At 39.1% G+C, this 19,036-nt stretch overlaps 3 protein-coding genes across 7 annotated transcripts; all 3 read left to right on the top strand.

Moving 5' to 3' along the window:
* Positions 1 to 464: 464 nt before the first annotated feature.
* On the top strand, positions 465 to 18,960 carry LOC128254340 (calcium release-activated calcium channel protein 1). Of its 4 annotated transcripts, none has more exons than XM_052983381.1 (4): positions 465 to 784; positions 8,127 to 8,535; positions 15,505 to 15,660; positions 17,891 to 18,960. In XM_052983381.1, the coding sequence occupies exons 2-4, from the start codon at positions 8,167 to 8,169 to the stop codon at positions 18,425 to 18,427; spliced, it is 1,062 nt and encodes a 353-aa protein (XP_052839341.1). In that variant the 5' UTR covers positions 465 to 784; positions 8,127 to 8,166; the 3' UTR covers positions 18,428 to 18,960. The 4 variants fall into 4 exon arrangements, with proteins under 4 accessions (XP_052839341.1, XP_052839342.1, XP_052839339.1 ...); XM_052983382.1 differs by lacking the exon at positions 465 to 784 and adding an exon at positions 1,199 to 1,338; XM_052983379.1 differs by lacking the exon at positions 465 to 784 and having other exon boundaries at positions 7,957 to 8,535.
* LOC128254342 (uncharacterized) lies at positions 4,092 to 5,799 on the top strand. Its single transcript, XM_052983385.1, is given in 2 exon segments — positions 4,092 to 4,810; positions 4,813 to 5,799. Coding segments are annotated over 2 exon segments (753 nt in total). The 5' UTR covers positions 4,092 to 4,777; the 3' UTR covers positions 5,533 to 5,799.
* On the top strand, positions 8,544 to 12,562 carry LOC128254341 (snake venom serine protease KN11). Of its 2 annotated transcripts, none has more exons than XM_052983383.1 (2): positions 8,544 to 11,239; positions 11,297 to 12,562. In XM_052983383.1, the coding sequence occupies exons 1-2, from the start codon at positions 10,736 to 10,738 to the stop codon at positions 11,630 to 11,632; spliced, it is 840 nt and encodes a 279-aa protein (XP_052839343.1). In that variant the 5' UTR covers positions 8,544 to 10,735; the 3' UTR covers positions 11,633 to 12,562. The 2 variants fall into 2 exon arrangements, with proteins under 2 accessions (XP_052839343.1, XP_052839344.1); XM_052983384.1 differs by having other exon boundaries at positions 8,544 to 11,272; positions 11,339 to 11,476.
* Positions 18,961 to 19,036: the final 76 nt, after the last annotated feature.

Here is a 19,036-nt window from a genome sequence, read left to right as displayed (position 1 = left end):
CTGTATAAAAAGCTCCCAGGAATATGTTATTCTACATGTATCTGTAGATATCGATGTAAAATACATGAAGATCGCTGGTTAGCCATGTAGATATCTGTAATATTGTTCGCAATATCAGAGATTTTACAAAACTATCTGAAAACCCGGCTGTTTGGTCTTTCAAAACCCACGGAATCTAACGGCAAAATAAGTTGGCGCAACAATAAAATGTGCAATGCCGCCGCTGCCGACGTCGACGTCGCTTTTCGGCAGCGGCATAGATATTTATTTATCTTTGCGATGCCAGCGCACTTTTCATTCATTCGGAGCGCTCGCAGAAAAGCGAACGTGTGCGTTCGTCGCTGCCGTATTTATCTTGTAATTTTATTTTCTGTTGTGTTTCGCGGTTTTCTTTTCTAGTTTCTCTCTTATTTTTTTGTTGTGATTCGAGATATTCTTGTATTAATTTTTTTCCGCTTCGCGTTTCGTATTCTTTTTTTTTTTTGCATATTTCTAAGCATTGTAACTGTTTGTTCGTGGGTCTAAAGCATCTCATTTGCACAACAAACAATGTGCAAATATTTGGCCGACAGTTGACTACACTAAAATAATTATAATCAGTGACAAGATAAAAAAGAAAGAGCTCGCGGGTGATCCGCAGATAACGAGACGCGCTGCGAAGAAAACCTGCACCATAAACAGATCTCAGAGTGACAACCAGACGTCTAGTGGAAAACCATTCACCATCGCCCTCAGTTAAATTTTCAAAACGATTCGAGCCGGTTGTGGGCTTCTGCTACATAATGTAAGCCCTTTCAAGAGTACAGTCAAACTTCTTTAATCAATAGTCTCTTCTATGAGTCATAAAAATAATGAAGATAACAAAGTAAAAACACGATCTTCATCCTAAACATTATTTCTATAAAATACCGACATTTCTGCTCGAATAACTTAAGCTAAGCTTTTATATAAAAGAATGTAACAATTTCTGTATTTCGTTAGGCAATAAAGGGGTTTCGGTTTAATATTGAAAAGTGTTAACAGATGATAATTATGGTTACTTTATTTTTAAAGTAACTTTTGTAAAAAAGTGTTTGTTAATATTCAAACTGACAAGCTTCTATAATGACTTTAATGATTATTAATAAAATTGTTTGTCTGTGACAGATGTTTTTTCCTTTATTGGAAGTTTGACTGTAAATTTTGTGATGTGATGGCATAGAAAGTGCATTAGCTGGAAGCCGGAAAAGTCGCCAACCCAAACACGTGCTTAAAAACCTAGAAAAAATAAACTTGTTTCGTAACGCCTTAAAATTCAGCAAAAATAAAGTAGTGTGATTCGACAAGCAGAACACACAGGTGAGCAGCTCCCATTTTCTGGATTCCCATTCCCATATCCATTCCCATTTTAAACTTCCCTTCTCCTGTCGATCATTTGCAATTCCAAGTTGCACTCAAACTACTTGACAATGCTGAAATTTCAATTGCAATTTACACTTTCGCTTGTATACATTACAAGCGTCGAATAACATTTATTTGATGCCAATTACTATCAATTGAAAAGGGCGCGCGAGCCATTGACAGAATCGGACCTAACGGTTTTTGGATTCTATCAGATCAGGGTCACTGCACTGGTCAAAAAAACCATGACTGTAAATTATAATACAAAAAAACTTAATCAATATGTTCAATTTAGTCATATTTCAAAGAATAGTTAAGGGCTTAATACACAACCATTACCCTTATAAAGTTTAAACATAAAAAAAATAGAAAACACTTTTTTGCTTACTTCTTTTCTATTAAATAAATTTACTAATAAAATAAAATTCTCAGTGTATGCCCTGTTGAATCACAGGTTAACCCTAGGCACGCCATCATTGTGTCATTGTAATTACTGTTATTCGAATTGGGTTCGCTTACCATTCGTGCTTCAAATCGCTTGCACAACTCACAAAATCTAGATTTTCTGGGAAAATTGAGTAATTTTTTTTTGCTTTTCAATTAAGTAAAATTATTTGTTAATCCCAGGATCTGTGTTGAAAACTTTACCCATTCTCTTATCTAAATAACCTGCCATATCATGCTGATCGTGTTAATCAAGCACAAAGACGCCATTGGTATTTCCCGTTTCCTAGTCAGATTCGAACTTCAATCCGAAACCTCCCACTCCGATCGTCTACGATCATATTGGCACATTCATTAGATATTAGTTACTCTATTGATGATTGCTGACAAGCATTCGGCATCGGTCGAGAGTTAATTGCACATCGTGATTATGACATCCCCTCTCGCTCACCTTTTATTGAATTTAACAAAGTTACTTTGGCTTCATTAAAATATTTGTTCTATGATGTTCGCGGGCCGCAGACTTATGGCTCTTCCCCATCGTCTGGCCTTGATAGCCTAAGTCAATTTTTGAGGAACTGGGTAAATTTGCCACGGGCACACAATTTATGCATGCTCTGAGTGCGAGTACTGTCAGTCTGGGCAAAACTGTTGGCAGAACCTTTAGTCGGGGGCTATAGGTTGCCTGCCACTGTTTTCACTGATCTCGGGATCCAATTACGCAGCTCAGTAAAGTCAGTGGCCAGAACGTGTCAAGTATGAATTACAATCGTCTGAAGCTGAGGTTGAAAAGGGGAAAAGGTGCACCGAAATTAGAAAGCTTTTAGTATACGCATTTTCTTTAACAATATAAGGCCAAACAAAAAATTTCACATTTTTTAAAAGTAAATAAAAAAACAAGTTCTACTGTCAAAACATGAACTTCGAAAAAAAAAAAATTGGGAAATAATAATTTGTATGATATCGTTTTAAATATTAGAATAAATATTTGTACTATCTAAATTTAACAGTTTTTCATTATTATTTTTACATGTTATTATTATATTATAATATGTTACATATTTCTTCTTCACCAATCTTGGTTTTCTGTACTGACTGTTTTCTTTCAAAATGCAAACAGATAAATCTCATTCTTAAAATAATCATCCTATTTCAGTACCAAATTATCTTATTTTAGATTGACGTGACAAGCACAAATCTTTTTTACATTCTCGCAGTGCAGAAAAAGAAATGCACACACACCTCCAGACAGAGATAGATTTGCAGTGAATCGGTTAAAGCTAACCCGCAGCCTCAGCTGTTTTGGCCAAAAGCTTTTGATTGGCAAGCTTTTCCCGCGCCACTTATTAACTGGTTTAAACAATTTCCCCTGTTTGTGTTTTCCGTTTGCGTGACTCTTCCGCATCATCTGCATGTGAAACTCAACGAGAGTGGCACCAATTTAAACAACCAGGGCGAAGATCAAAAGCGATCGTAAAGCCTGATCCACTTTTACAATTAACCCGAAATCTTCCTGCAACAATTAGATAAAGACAGATCTTTACGATGCCCAAATTGTTTAACAATGGACGGGGCTTATGCCGTAAAAAGTATTTCATTAAGCAAATAAGAGCAATACGAAAGGCTCGATAAACGGAATAAAATCACTCCCAGAGCCCCAGAACGTGCCAATAATACTAAAGTATTATATACTTTTTTATCGAAGTGATACGAACGAAAGCGCACGAAGGTTTTTCCCCGAAGATTGCGTGGGGAAGTGGGGTAATTATTATGGCTGGAGTGGAGAATCAAAATTTCTTAATAGATTGGCGTTGCGCAAAGTAATTCCAGCTCAGACCGATCGCTAAATTGTTTCTCTTTCACTCTCTGATTTTCTCAGCCCCTCTCTGTCCCCTGATTTATACACTGGTAAAAAATTGGAATATTAAAAAAAATAAATGGCTGTTGAACTCCAATATTTTGAATTTCATGTTTTAATAACATAGGTATATAATCAAAATGTTAAATACAATGCATATATAATTTAATATAAAAATAATTTCATTTATATGAAAAGTATTATATCTGTTTTATAAAGCATAATGTGATTTAACCCTGATTTTGCACCTTAAACTTTTGGTAGTTTTCTCTATCTATGAAATTTTTTTCCAGTGTACCTGTCTCTCTCTCTCTCTCTCTCTCTCTCTCCTTTTCGTTCTTTCTCTTTTTCACCGGCGTAAAAGCTCCGATCGTGCTTGGGGCGTTTCGTTTGGGGCTTGTGATTTCAGTTTCAGTTTTGAAGATCACTCGCTGCGAAACGGACGCCCAGCAAAGCGTGAAGAGAAAGCTGAAACAATATTGAAAATATTTAATAATTCTTAACTCGAACTGCAACCAACTCGAGCTCTGTAAATTACCCCAATCGTGTACTCAAGACGTGAATAAATATAGAAATCAAGCAAACAAAGCTGGTCCAGAGAACAGTTACACTTCCCATAACCATAACCAATATCAATGTCAAGCGATCGGGAAAACACTCGATCGTTCCAAATCCGGGGTCAGAAGCTCCAGCTCTCCGGCTGATTAACACTCCGCATCTCCGCGTTGAGCGCAAATAAATAAACAAAAAACAAAAAACAGGCAAACACACAAATACGGCTGAAAATACGCGAAGAAACGCGCGGAATATAGAAAAACACGTTTCCACAAAAAGCGTATAGAACAACAACAAATTAACCAAATAACAAATAACACAAATTGTTTTCGCTTTTGCTATTGAACCACACTCCACACACACACGCATTCGAAATAAAAGGCCCTGATTCTGGCCATTACCAAATATGTGCAAAGGCTGAGCTTGAAGCGAGATCGCACGAGTCGACGACTTTGGCTTGTAATTCGAGCAGCCGTGACCACAGAAAAGTCACTTAGACACTATATATTATATATATCTTAGCCATATACATACATAGCTATGGAGCGATCGCACAGTTGTAGTAATTTCGAGGTGGGGGAGAAGGTGGGAAGGTGGTCAAGGTCGAACAGCTGGCTGGGAGCAGTGATCACCTGCCCAGCGCCCACTTTCCGCCCAACAAACCGCTGCGCCGGCGCAGAAAACTCCAGCGGCAACAGTCTACGGTGGACACCGATGACATGGAATATGCGGCTGATTTGGAGGAGAATGCCGATCCGGAGGATGTGGAGAATATTGTTGCCCTGCCCCTGCGTCACATAGCCTCCGCTACAAGTTCCCGCTGCCTGCGCCACGAGGAGTCCTTCGAATCCTCCAGCACAGCCCCCGAAATGAGTCCACAGGCGCAGAGACAACAGCGTTTTAGTAGTTTACTCCTACGAGATAGCTCCGTGTCCGTGCAATCCGACTCGAGTCGATACTCCAGTGTGGATAGTCTGCTGGAGGCCCGCAAACCCGATCCCGAGGCCATACTCATCAACCTGGGCTTCGGACCACTCAGCTCCGAGGACATGCTGTCCCGTATTCCAAGGAGATTCCTGAAACCCTCCCAAGTACCTGGAATCGATACCGATGCCTTTGTGCAAAGACTGACTTTGGCCCGATCCCTGGCCGACTCCAGTGTTCTGGGCTATAGGGGTCTAACCGGAAATCCCGACATGCCGCCCTCGTCCATTGTAGCCAGCATCATGAAGCGATTCGAGGTCAATCACCATCGCAAGAACTCCATGGGTTCCATCAAGCCCACCATACAATAAGGCCAATACTCCATAAATAAATATAGTCAGCCAAACAGAGGACATTATCGTAACGTTAATTGTTGCCAAGCGGGGTTTTCGGTGATCTGTGACCTGTGACCTGTGACCCGTGACTCCTGTGATCGTCTTGTCTTGTCCATTAGTCCTTAAAAGTGCCGCGTACTTAGCTGTGTATTCTGTATTATTGTACCAATCCATTTATTATTATTTTTGTCAACTATTGTAAACTCTTTTTGAGTATGAATTAAAGATGATATTTTATGTTAATTTGGAGGTCTTAAAGTTTAGGGGGCTATTTTTGGTTCGTAAATGGGGCGGATCCTTCCCAAATTTGCATAAGAGATGCAAAGATTATGGTTCAACGGAAATCAATTGCTCAGTGGAAGTTTATTTACAAAGCAAAACAATATAGAACAACTAATTTTAACATTTTTAAGCTTTCCAGTTTTGAGTCTTCTCAATAGAGTTTCAGAAGAAATCAAAAGTTTCCATTTCAATTGTAGAACCACTAATTAATTAAACGGACTTTGTTTCAGGTCGTACCTTACTGAGAGGGTTTCATTAAAAATGAGCTTTTAAGTGTTAAATAATTACTATGCATTAAAACATGAGGGTTTTAAACATTAGGTGTCAACCGAGATTTTTTTACGATAAGCTAAATAAGATTTCGAGAGTTTCAAGTGTTTGAATTAGCTTTTAGGAATTCGCTGTTTCTCCAACTTGAATCCGAAATTAGAAATCTGCGTCACTGTCAAATGGGCTGATTGTTTATGTACATATGCTGTAGTTGAACAAATTCATTTGCGATATAAGTACATATTTACATATACCCACAGACACACATTCATGGTGTTTGCATTGTTTGTTATTTTTTTTCTTATCGAAAGTCGATTTCTGAGAGAAGTTTTTATTAATAGCCAATGACTTGGCAATCTTATGTCGCCTGCCCCAAGCAAAAGAAACAATTAAGAGCATATCGAGCTGAGCTGGGAATTGAAAAAATACCCAGAAGGGATTACAAAGTCTGCGGCACTCGGATCGCTTATTGATTTCAATTGCCAGCAATTGTTTACATTCACGATCCAAGTCCAAGTAGTGCCAGCCACGGGAGCAGGGCATGCAAAATTATTATAGTTATTGGGCTCGAACCCCCTGACCCGTTTATTTAGGTTGCCAAACAAATATTCTATAGCCGCCTGCCTGATAACCGATAATGGCATTTGCGCACATTTGTAACACCTTGAAGGCGACGCACGGCCCACAAGGAAATTCTAATACGTCCGCATACAGCAATGGGTGTACAAATAGATTGTAGTTCTGCAAGAGAAATAAAATATATTTTATATTATAAGTTCTGCAAAATGTAGAAAATATAAGTAAGTGCGAAAACAATAATTTGACAAATATACATAATTATATATTAAATAGTATTTAATTTTCAATTAATACAAATATTAAAAACAAAGTAACCGTTTTATGTTTTTAAAGTTGTATCCCAAGGTCTATATGTTTTTCGACTTTGACCACAATGTTGCCATGCAGCTCACTATGCATTTACAAAAATGTATATGTTTGTTATATCGATTAATTACTATAAGACCTTTAAATGATTTTAGTATATCGTGGTTATTATACGAGCGATATAAAATAGCTTTGTATAAGTTCTAAGTCTTAGATCATATTATTTTGATCACTACTGTTGCTATGCAAATACGTGAGTGCTCGCGCTTTGGGCATATCCAATAGATAACGGTAATGGTTCTAGGGTTCTGTTCATCGGCACATGACTTGCTTTATCTATCGATGGGATGTAAATTAATTCCCAAACAAAGCAAAGAAAAAGCAAAGCAATGGCAAAGAAGGAAAGAAGAAAGGAAATCGATGAAAGCCGAACACTTGCGAAAGTGTGGGTGTGAATATTAGCAAGTAGAAAGAGATAGGGTGAATAGCACAGTTATGCGAGAATCATTCGGCACTCCTTGCACTCATTGGAAATTTGCAAGTTCAAGGCATACAACAAAAACAACCACATAAGACAGATGCAATGTGCATTAAATAAGTTGCCCCCACGCCGGAAGAATGCGAAAAGAAATTAGCAAACCAAAACAGTAAGAAAAAGAAAGGCAGAAACAGATAGGAAAAAAGACCAAAAGGTAGCAATCGACAAATTAAATGTGTGTCAAGCACTGCTAACAATTTTATTAATGCGAATGTCTTGGTGGGCGTTTGATTAATTGGCCTGCCTCAAATTTTTGGCAAATAGTAAATAGCAAATAGCAATCACTAAAATGAAACCCTAAATACATACAAAATTCAAACTTTTTATCATAGCGCGCCTTTTTTTATTTTTAAACTAGCACAGCTGACGGTTGAGCTGCCACCACTAAGACTAATCGATTGATCGATAACTTGGCGAAACGCGTTAGGCATTTTTTTTGGCCTGGGCAAAGTAAAGCAACAAAATGTTGTTGAATTAATTTGTTTTTCTGTTTAGTTTAATTTCAAACCTCGCCGATCGTACTTAATTTGCACCTGTGCGCTGCTAAGTTAACCGTTGTTCCTTTATTTGCTTATATTTTCGTGCACAATGGCAGACGTACTTAAATTCGCTGGCGAAATCGCAACTTGGCCAAAATGTCTGTGTGGACCACGGCCAATGCTGGCGGCCTAGAGACGCCATCGAAGTCACCGATCGCCTCGTCGTCGATTCCAAGGGCAGCGAGGAATTCAGCAGTGATTACGACCACTGGAAACCATCAGCAGCACCACTTCCAGCACGTTGTGGCCGCCGCCGTTGCAGCGGCAACTTCCGTGGCCACCGGCCATCAGTTCCACCAGCAGTTCCCGCTGCAGCCACATTCTCACCAGCATCACAACAACAGTCCCACTGGAAGCGGCAGCAACAGCAACAACAGCGGCGGTATTCAGCGTACCAGCATCAGCAACTCGCTGCTGCAGTTCCCGCCGCCCCCGCCCCCTCACTCGTCGCAGAACCAGGCGAAGGTAAGTCAATAACAAATCAATCCAAGATCTTTCTGCCTTCTCTCTCCCCGCCCCCAATGATGCTATGGAAGCTACTCTTTCGCAACTCTCTCTCGTTCTCACTCTCTCTCACGCGCGCTGGAAATGGGCGCATTCAGCATTGCTTGATTTAAGCTGTGATTTGGTGATCGATCACGGGGTTTCTCTTTCAAAAAAAGAATGATTAATCGAACAGGCTTTACGGGATGTTTTTAAATAACTTACAAAACATACTAGTTAGGTAATCTTCAGTTTATGATCATAAAACATTTTCACTCAAAACAGTAAACTATATTCTTGGATGAGTACGAATTAAAAAGTAACATTGATAAGTTTCATCTATGAATTATTGGGTTTTTAATTCTGGCAGTCAACATCTTTAACATAGCATTTATTGACACTATAAATGTGTTGGTGCTATTTTATTTTCTTTTATTTGATTTCAATTAGTAAGTTTCCCAATCCAAACTAAATCAAAATAAAGCGAAGAAAGAACAATGACAATTGTTGAGTGGGCTGCCAGATTTAATTTGTACATTCTACATAATTTAGCTGAAGCTATATTTAGGTGTCTAAAAACAATATGAACTGCAAACATAAACGTATTTGTTGTACAACTCTTGTGACAATTTTTGTCCAAGCCCGAAATGTTATTTATTCAGTTAGCTTGGCAATTAGCAAATTTGCTAAAGTAGCAAAAAAAAATCGTTAAATAAAACGGCTACGTTTTTTCTGTTGTCAGGGAAAACTGAAAAAAAAGTTAAACATTTTGAAACTCAGATTGTGATTCATAACTGTGTTTACTTACTCAACATTTGTTTTTCCAAAAAAAAAAACGGTAGTAAATAAATCTCATCGCTAGTCTTGTAGTCCCATCATAAATCACATATTTCATATCTAAATTCGCAATCCCCTGCTGAATGCGCCCGTTCAATCGACCCACGAAATCTGACAAACAAACAAGGCCTACGTTTCAAGTCGAACAAGATCGCACAGACATTCGAAAAAACACACGACGCACATATCGAACACAGGTATATTTTATGACTGAGTTACCTGGAGAACCTGCTGAATTATTGAACAGTGTTTTTGGCGAACAGCACACTGACAATGAAATTGTAAATGGTCATGGAAATGTCGTAGAAGCCTGGCGTCTAATTGGCTCCAAGAGTTGTGCAGTTCGCTTATCGGTTCTGCTATATTTGCTCTTTTTTTTTACCGGCGATAATAAAAACACGCACCCACCCACGAGTGCTAAAGAAATTGGTCGGCGTCTCAGAAATCCAGGTGTGTGTTTGCATACAAATTTTGCCGGCGACCCCAAAGGGAAAAATTAAATACCAACCGCCAGCTGGCACCTTCCGTTTTCATTCTGCTTTATCTTTGGGCCTTATTTATATTCACATTTTTTAAGTGGTTACATTTTGTTTACTCTGGAGGAAGTAAGGCGGCTGTTGTGGAAAGGCCCAAACGAACTGGTTGTATTTGACAGCTCAAGTTATTATTAACATTAACCAGATTTGTAATTGTGTAAGTCGAAAAAAAGGAGGCACTTTCGTTCTTGATTAGCTCTGTTGTATCAACATGTTCGAATTGGCTATGGTCTGCTGAATTTAACTGGGAAGTATCTTTAAAATTTTTTTTAATTGGATTCGATATTTTAACAAATTTTGTATTTTCCACATTTTCTTTTATTTTATAAGGGTTTTGTTGTTAATTCCTTTATTCTCTGCATTTACCATATGTTTTCTATAAAAAGTAGCTTAAACCGTCACAAAAGTCTGTTGAAATATTCGGTTTGTTTGCGCCATAAAGCTTAAGCAAATAATTGCTTCCATTTTGTATTTTGTAGAGTAAAAAACTTTAATGCTAAAATGATTCCAAATTAGAAAGTTAAAATTACGGGCACATGCTCTTGACTCATTTATGTATTGTTCAATTTTTGTTGGTAATAATTTTTAAAAACCTGCTTCGCTTGTAAAGGCATTTGATTAATAGATTTCGGGGTTATATTGATTTTGATACAAAATCTTAAAAATCGAACCACTTTATTTTTCTTGACTTGTGTTGGAAGCTCAGCAAATGTTTTTTTTATTGAATATACTAAAGAAACCTAGTCACATCTGACTACTTTGCCAATTTTGAAGGTGGAAAACATTGATACACACTACTCCCTGTCGACATGACTCATTCTGTGGCACTGGCAATGCAGTGCTTCCTCCTCCTTATGCTCCTAACAATGGTTTTCGCCCAGCCGATGGAAAGGAGCCTTTACTTAACTGGCAAACACCACCTGAATGTGGTGTCCATACGGACGCGCAAGCATATTCGCCATTGGGGCGACAACCACTTCTGTGCCGGCTCCATCCTGTCCGCCCGTTGGGTCCTGACCTCCGGCTGCTGTGTGAGCACCTTGCCAGCGAGTACTCCAAGCAAGGCCAGCACCCGGAAAAACCTGAGGGTGGTGCTCTTCACGCGCAGGCGATTGAAGAGGCCGGCGGAAAAGAATATTTTTGGCGTGGAGCAGGTGGTGTTTGACAAGGTCGGCGATGGAGACTGCTCCAAATTGGCTCTGCTGAAGCTGGAGCGCCCCATTATTGGCCAAAGGGGTGCCATGAAGCTGCCCACGCAGAAGATGAACACCACGTGGTTATGCAGGACTCTCGGATGGGGCAGGATATACTTTGTGAGTGGAAGGAACTAAGATAACACTCCTGAGGTAATCGTTTGTCCTGCCCTCTAGAATGGACCCTACTCTAACGATCTCCTTCTATTGACAACCCAGGAGTCTCCTGATTGCAAGGCGAACTGCGAAGGCTGCCTCTGCATGGGAAGTTATACGGGCAGGGGCAACATGTGTCAACTGGACTTGGGCAGTCCACTATTTTGTGGCGATTTTGTATACGGCGTGGCACACCAGGCTCACAATTCCGAGGAAGAAGGGTTCATGGTGTACACCAGTACCTTCCATAAACTCAAGTTCATCGAGAGCACTTTAAATTCGGCACGATCGCAAAGAAAGTGCAGAGAAGTTGTCATCATTATAACCCTTACTCTAAACTGGGTTTTAATGGCTTGATCTGTATGGTTATAATGGTAATTGACGAAACAGTATAATTCTTTTAAAAATATTGCTTTTGAATGGTTTTGTATGAATACTATGCGATTTTTATCGTGTGTATTATGTTTTCTTCTTTATAAAGAGTAAACATATGATGAATCAATTTAAAAGCATTGAACCAATCATAAGGAACTAGCTCAATTATATTAATCAGTCGTTGCTAACTAAAAACCATAAACTTTTGAACTTAAATATGCCAAAACAAAAAATGACTGCATTGAAAATTATCAAAACAGTGTCAAAAATTCAAGATCCCACCTTCCACACATTTTTTGCTGAGAATATTGACCTACGATATGATTTTGAAAGATGCCGAGTACTATGTCCCCAATGGTTCAAGTGGTTTTTTCGGCCTGTTGATTGAATCTTGAATCACTAGTTTAAGTTCATGGCCTTTTCGCTATTGCCATTGTGTGTCGTATGTGCGTGTGTTTAATCACTCGAATTGTCTTCCCCATTCATCAGTCGATGATCGCTGATCGATTGCCAAAAGCAGCAGCAGACGCCGCCCCCTCTCAGCCCCGCCCACCTTCTTTAACGACCCCCTTTCACCACCCCCTAGTTACTGTTTGTTTTCCTGTAGTTTTGGTGTCTCGCCTCTTTTGATTCTTCACCTGTCTGGCAGCTAGTTCTCTTTCCGTTTTTATTTCTCACCCACTCTCTCTTTAAACGCTTTCATTCAAATGGCTTTTGTACAGTGCCACTTCCTTCTAACAAACTTTTGCCCGTGGAATCACTTTACTAAAATGTATTCAGTGGTATACTAAAATGTATTTAGTCGTAGAACATTTTTTTAACCAGCTAACAAAACTAAGATGTGTAAATACTGTGGTTTTCTTAATTTAACTTCTGTATTGAATGAATAAATTAAAAAATACTACTATTCAAATAATATTAATTTAAAAAAGCCTTTTTAAATAGCTTTTTTTTTCTTTATATGTGTTTGCAGCACAACAAATTTTCTGTAATCTTATTGCCAATTATTAAAAAAAAAACTGTTTATATTATATTTGAATTTTTTCTAATCAATTTTCCAATTTCTATTTGTTTTGTGCTCTTCAAGGTAGTTCAGTTTAACCAAATTATCTAACCAAATTTTATATTGTCTTCCTACTTCTCTGTGATCCGTAGTTCTTTCAATTCGAATTGCCCTTGCTGTTCGCTTTTTAGAGGTTGTACTGTCATAGTTCGATTGCCATTATTGTAGCTGTTGTTGTTTTTTGTGTCATCGCAGGCCGCACCGTTCAAATCGATTGTCGAATTTGAATACACGTCGTCGCTGCCGCTCAGCTACCGCTGTGCCGCTGCTATACCGCCGTCGTACCGCCAGTGCTTACCGCTCAGTTTGCCGCTCTGCTGGCAGAGCCGTATCAGTTCAGTTAGTTGTTAACTTGCCATCGCCGAAGGAACAAGAAGCGCGAAAAGCGAAAAGTGAGACTCATTCGCGGACGCAGAAATGAAATCGAATTAAATGTGCACCGCGGCGCACCTGAATTAAAGTTGTTGTGGCGGATGGGCAAGAATTTCCTTTCGATTCGCTGGTTGGTTTCTTGCGTGCCATTTTTTGTTCTATTTTGCGGAAGTGTCGCCGTCGACAGCATCCGTGATTTTTTGCTGTTATTCGCTACTTTTTCTAGCTGTCTTTAAAGTACAACTACTGGCCTTGGCCACATACAAAATAGTCGGCAACAGCAACAAGTGCCTGCTAAAAACTGTTTTATTAACACATGTATTTTACATTTTATAAGGCCCATAAAGTGTGTGTTTATAAATAAAAAGTAAATATTTTAACGCACACAAAAGATGTAGAGAGAGTGCGGCGAATAGAGAGATGCGAGAAATTTTCAGCGTGCGTGTGTGTTAGCCTATGTGGGTAATTGTTGATCAATTGTCATGTGCACAAAAAATAAAAACAATAACAGCAACAGCCAGCGAAAATCATTCAGCATCATCATCATCAATGGGAAGCATTTCAAAATCAACCAAGTGAAACGGAACCTAATGAAATAAGTCCCTCGAAAAAATAGCGGAAAAACAACGAGATTACAGTGACAAGTGGCAAACGAACTCTAGAACTGAGATTACTCCAAAATCCAAGTACAGTGAATCGAGTTTGCAGGCAACCGCAAGATATTGAATGTGATTCACCCACTGAACAGAGATTATAGAGAATAATCTAGAGGAATGTTTATAATTCAAATTCAGACAAAAAGTCGCCGAGATCAAGAGTAATAACATTAACATATTCCAAAGAACCGAAATCCGTAAAAGGTTCTCAATAAAATTAATATTCCTGAGGCCACAGAACAGGGAGAAAAGTTCACGAAAAGCAATAAATCCAAATAACTGAGGTTCAAGCAGTTAAGAAATGAATAATATAACCACTGCGAATCAAGTGCAGTGAACAGCAAATTGAAACGTTCTAACAAAGTGCCTCATAATTGAGGCAGGGCGTTGTCGATAACCAACATGAGACCTTTATGACCTGATGGAATATTTTTATTTATTAATATACGACAGACATTGCAAATCAGCCGATCTGTTCGGGCAACTTTATGGAGCACCGTAAAGAAACTAGAGAAATTTACACTTCTGATCTTGTGAAACAGCTTAAGAACTGAAATATAAATTAGCTGTAATATGAAGTAAATTGTAAAAGAAATGGTATAAAGAAAAGTGTCATAATCATAATTTAACATCGTGAATTTGAACATACCTATCACTGATCTTGTAAGAAACAAAACTAAGTTTTTTACTTTATGGTTCTGTTTACTTGGGCAAGTTTAAAATCGTTTGGACAGTTAAATATTATTAACTGAGCCTACACAGCTAAGAACAAGCTTTAATGAATAGTTTTTGGAAGAAAAAAAAAAGCTGAAACTAGCTAAATCTGATCTCGCAGCACAAGAGTTAAGTGATTGAAGTGTAGGCTGTAGCCCATGCCACCTTTTGAAGAGGGTGAAATCGAGCCAGAGGAGCAGATACCTCTAAAGCCGCCACGTCGACAGAGGACCATGAAGTCTGCGGACCCGGAAGCGACCCAAACGCCGCCGGCGGAGGAACACGAGGAGGAGCACTTGCTGCCGGCCAGCACTGAGGCTAGTAATTTGCGTTATGCCCGGGCCAATTTGAGCCAGAGCACCCTAATGCTGAGCCACCAGCAGGGCTCCTTCGAGTCGTCCACCGAGCGAACGGCGAGCAGTGAGACATTGGATGTGCTGCCGATATCGAGGCGCTACCAAAGCTACCAGGTGCATCCGCAGCCGAACAACCGCTTGGGGATTCGGCAACAGCAGCAACATCAGCCACAACAGCCACAACAGCCACAGCCTTCGGCCTTGGCGAGCGCTCTGCATGCCACTGCCAGATTGGCGGCCAGTGTGGATGCCTATACGGCGGCGGCTACAGCGGCAACCGGCAGCGACTACGGCGACTATATGCGCCAGCATCCGAACCTCAGTCACAGCCACCAGCAGTCCCAGAGCCAGCTGCCCCTCCACCATCCCGCACACAATCTGGGCAATCTGAGAGCGGGCAATTTCGTGGGATCGTCGCGACATCTCTATCACAGCCAGTTCAATTCGAATTCGCCGCAAGCGAGACGCTTCACTGCGCAGCGTGACTGCTCGCCAGCATTCGCGGCTTCAGCGGCAGCAGCTTCAGCTTTAGCGGCAACAGCTTCAGCAGTAGCACCACTAGCGCCACTAGCACCACTCGCACCACTAGCCTCCATAGCCTCCTCATCGAACCCATTTGCGGCCCACCAGCCGCCGCCGCCACCGCCCTTTCAGTTGCGCACCTACCAACAGAATCAATCCTACCGCTTTCAGCCGCGTGGACACCATCGCACCGGCAGCAGCAGCATGTCGCAGTCTGGGGAGGATCTCCATTCGCCCACCTACCTGTCCTGGCGGAAGCTACAGCTGAGTCGGGCCAAGCTAAAGGCCTCCAGCAAGACGTCCGCCCTGCTTTCCGGATTCGCCATGGTGAGTGTTCCGTATTCAACTTTACAATAAGGGGTAAAATCGTAGGTTGGGCTTTATAAAATTATAAAAATAGAATTATAATCGTTAGAAGCTAAAGTGCTCAAATAGGTACTTATTGTAAAATTATACTGGTTATTAAGTTAACCAAATTGTACAATTAAGGGTAAAATCGTAGGTTTAGTCAGTTTAAATATCGCGAATAAGTAATAACTCGGTAATACATTCAGAATTAAAATACTAGAGTACTTTCTCTTCTTATAGTCAAATTTTAATGCATTTACTCATTCAATTTTTTCACTTTACAACTAAGGGTCCTAAAATCACGAAGAGACCGCAATTATTTAAAATAATAGTTAAGAAATCGTTTGAATTTCGTCCTAATCCTCATAAATTAAATACTAGTAAAAATTTGTTTAAATATGTGACTGAGACAGTCAAATTTTTCTAATATGTACATTGTACTTATGTAAAAAAAAAACAAATAAAATTGATCAGATTTCTAAGACTTGCTCCGCAATCTAGTAATCAAACATCACCTTATAGAGAGCTGAATACAAATGTACTTAAAAATAATGCCATTCGACAGGAAAAGCGATTTGAGTCAAAGGCAACATTAAGTAAGGCATTACAATATCGTAAAATGAACCCATAAAGAGTTTTTGGGAATTAGTCATCAATTAGCCATTACTTTTCCGTAGAATACAATTTAATTTTTGATGGCATTAGTTTTTAGTACTTTATCATTGACCGTCAGTGTGCTTAGTTTCATTAAACATTGGGCCAACTTAATATGCAGGGTCAGAAAATCTGGCAGAAAAACTCATAATCTTTTTAGTTTGTTATAGCATTTGTGTTGATCAGCATTAAGATTAATATCCATCGCGAATGCAGAATACTCTATCCATAAAACTAATATTATTGCAGTATTAACGAAAGGTTCCACATGGCGAATCGTGCAACGAAATGCAATCTTCCCTTACTCGCGGTGTCACATTCAAGTAATTTCAATCATGACAGGAAATTTTCATATATAACAAATATATATGTTTCACTAATTAGCTGCCTGTACTTTCGTCTATGCCTTTCCAACATAATTATTTACGATGCTGCCAGCGACAAATTGAGGGCCAACAAAATAGTTTTGATTTTGTTCCCACTAGCTTTGTGTTGATCTCTTAGGTGCTTGCTACACATGTGTGTTTTTCACCCATTAATGAGAGATAGCTTGGACTATTTTGGAATAAGATCTTTTACCAATCAGAAAACACAATAGCTTAACAGATGGAATAAGTGAAGGGTAAAAATTACATGCATAACGATTGTATAGTTGAATTCCCAACATTTTTAAAGGAATTCAATGACAGGTTCCCACATATTGTTGTCAATTTTACACACGACATAATGGAATTTAATTTTTAATGTTAGAACTATTATTTAAAAATTAAAATCTTAGTGCAGATGTAATAGTAATACTAAAAGTAATCATAGTTTAATACGAGATTCCCACTTATTGTATATGAATTCTACACATGACATAATAAAATATAATTTTAAATGTAAAAACTACCATATATGATTAAAAATGTACAATTTCAGTGTAGATTATTAAAATTAATACGAAATAGTAAATATATTTTAATCTTTACAACTATTATACATAGAGTAGGAATGGTTGTCTTAAATATAAGCTATATTTTATTCTTGTCATATATTGATTATAATTTTAAATATTAAAAGTAGTATTAAAGTATTACTAACAAAAGATTACAATTTCAGTAAAGAAAGTGATAGTGATACTAAATAGAATATTAATGGTATTTATTCTTATAAATTGTATTTCTAATGTTTCTCTTGACGACTGAAATATTGGCAATTTAATTAGGATTATTAAAGCACATTTTTATTTAGTTTTCAATTAGGTAATTTAACTAGGTGAAGAGGTATTTATTGGTCTATTTTGGTGGTTCGTCAACTCGTTATGCATTCCACATGTACACCTTAAATGTAGTGGCAAACGGAAGGCAGGGGATTAGGGGCGGATCAGATAAATTAGTCCATTCAGAGCATATAATATAAGAGCAATCTGGCTTGGTTGCCAAAAGTTTCTCACGAGAAATGGCTAATAATAAAAGAGGCAATGCCGGGGTATCGTTTCGATACTTCCTTTAAATTAATACAAAAACAAAGACTCATTAATGACTGATTTCTTTTTTCGATCTATCCACAAAAGGTGGCCATGGTGGAGGTGCAACTGGATCACGACACAAAGGTGCCGCCGGGCATGCTGATAGCCTTTGCCATCTGTACCACGCTCCTGGTGGCGGTGCACATGCTGGCCCTGATGATCAGCACCTGCATCCTGCCGAACATCGAGACGGTCTGCAACCTACACAGTATTTCCCTGGTGCACGAATCGCCGCACGAGCGCCTGCACTGGTACATTGAGACGGCGTGGGCCTTCTCCACACTCCTGGGACTGATACTGTTCCTCCTGGAGATCGCCATCCTGTGTTGGGTGAAGTTCTACGACCTCAGTCCGCCGGCGGCTTGGTCGGCCTGCGTGGTCCTCATCCCCGTGATGATCATCTTCATGGCCTTCGCCTATCACTTCTATCGCTCCCTCGTCTCGCACAAGTACGAGGTGACGATTTCGGGCATCCGGGAGCTGGAGATGCTCAAGGAGCAGATGGAGCAGGATCACCTGGAGCATCATAACAACATCCGAAACAATGGCATGAACTACGGCGCCTCCGGGGATATTGTCTAGCACGATATCCACGTAGATGTGGATCAACCGAAAAAGACATAGCGGCTCAGGGCAAGCCTCAGATTATTTAAGTGAAAAATAAAAACATAGTGTAAATTTGTAGTTGATGCAAATTTTGTGATATGCAGATAACAGCAGATTTTTATTATATATACCACGTGAACTGTATTCTGTATTGCGTGTGGCTCTTTATTTTTGTATGGCAATTACTAGGCACGAATATGTAGACAATGATAAAAGACCCTAATCGAAGCAATACTTTTTGGACCATCATGTACGATGAATATTCCTCAATAATTAGCTCATATCCGATCTATATATATATATATTATATTAGTTGCGTGTATCTTAAATTGTATGCCGTATTTTTTCGAAACCATCCTTGGCAGTCTTCCCGTATTTATTGTTTAAGACTTTTTTGGACACAACTCGATTGTCTTAGCCCCTAATTTAATGTTAGGCCAATTATGTAAGCGAAACCGCGCTGTAATTTATATTATATAATTTACGATTAAATGATTTTTCTATATATATATGGGTGTCGGAGTTTTATTTTTAAACTTGATATATATAAATATAAAAGTAATTATAGCAATGTGTGCCGAACAA

The sequence above is a fragment of the Drosophila gunungcola genome (genome assembly GCF_025200985.1).
Source record: "Drosophila gunungcola strain Sukarami chromosome 2R unlocalized genomic scaffold, Dgunungcola_SK_2 000004F, whole genome shotgun sequence".
In the NCBI taxonomy this organism is placed as follows: Eukaryota; Metazoa; Arthropoda; class Insecta; order Diptera; family Drosophilidae; genus Drosophila; species Drosophila gunungcola.
The sequence above is the reverse complement of the archived record's forward strand: the minus strand, read 5'-3'. Positions and strand labels throughout refer to the sequence as shown.

Bases quoted from the DNA above. Each gene is read 5' to 3' on its own strand.
- LOC128254341 (XM_052983383.1), top strand. From the start codon at position 10,736: ATGACTCATTCTGTGGCACTGGCAATGCAGTGCTTCCTCCTCCTTATG. The intron at 11,240-11,296 runs GTGAGTGGAAGG...CCTGCCCTCTAG, and splicing joins GATGGGGCAGGATATACTTT to AATGGACCCTACTCTAACGA.
- LOC128254340 (XM_052983378.1), top strand. From the start codon at position 14,614: ATGCCACCTTTTGAAGAGGGTGAAATCGAGCCAGAGGAGCAGATACCT. The intron at 15,661-17,890 runs GTGAGTGTTCCG...TATCCACAAAAG, and splicing joins TGCTTTCCGGATTCGCCATG to GTGGCCATGGTGGAGGTGCA.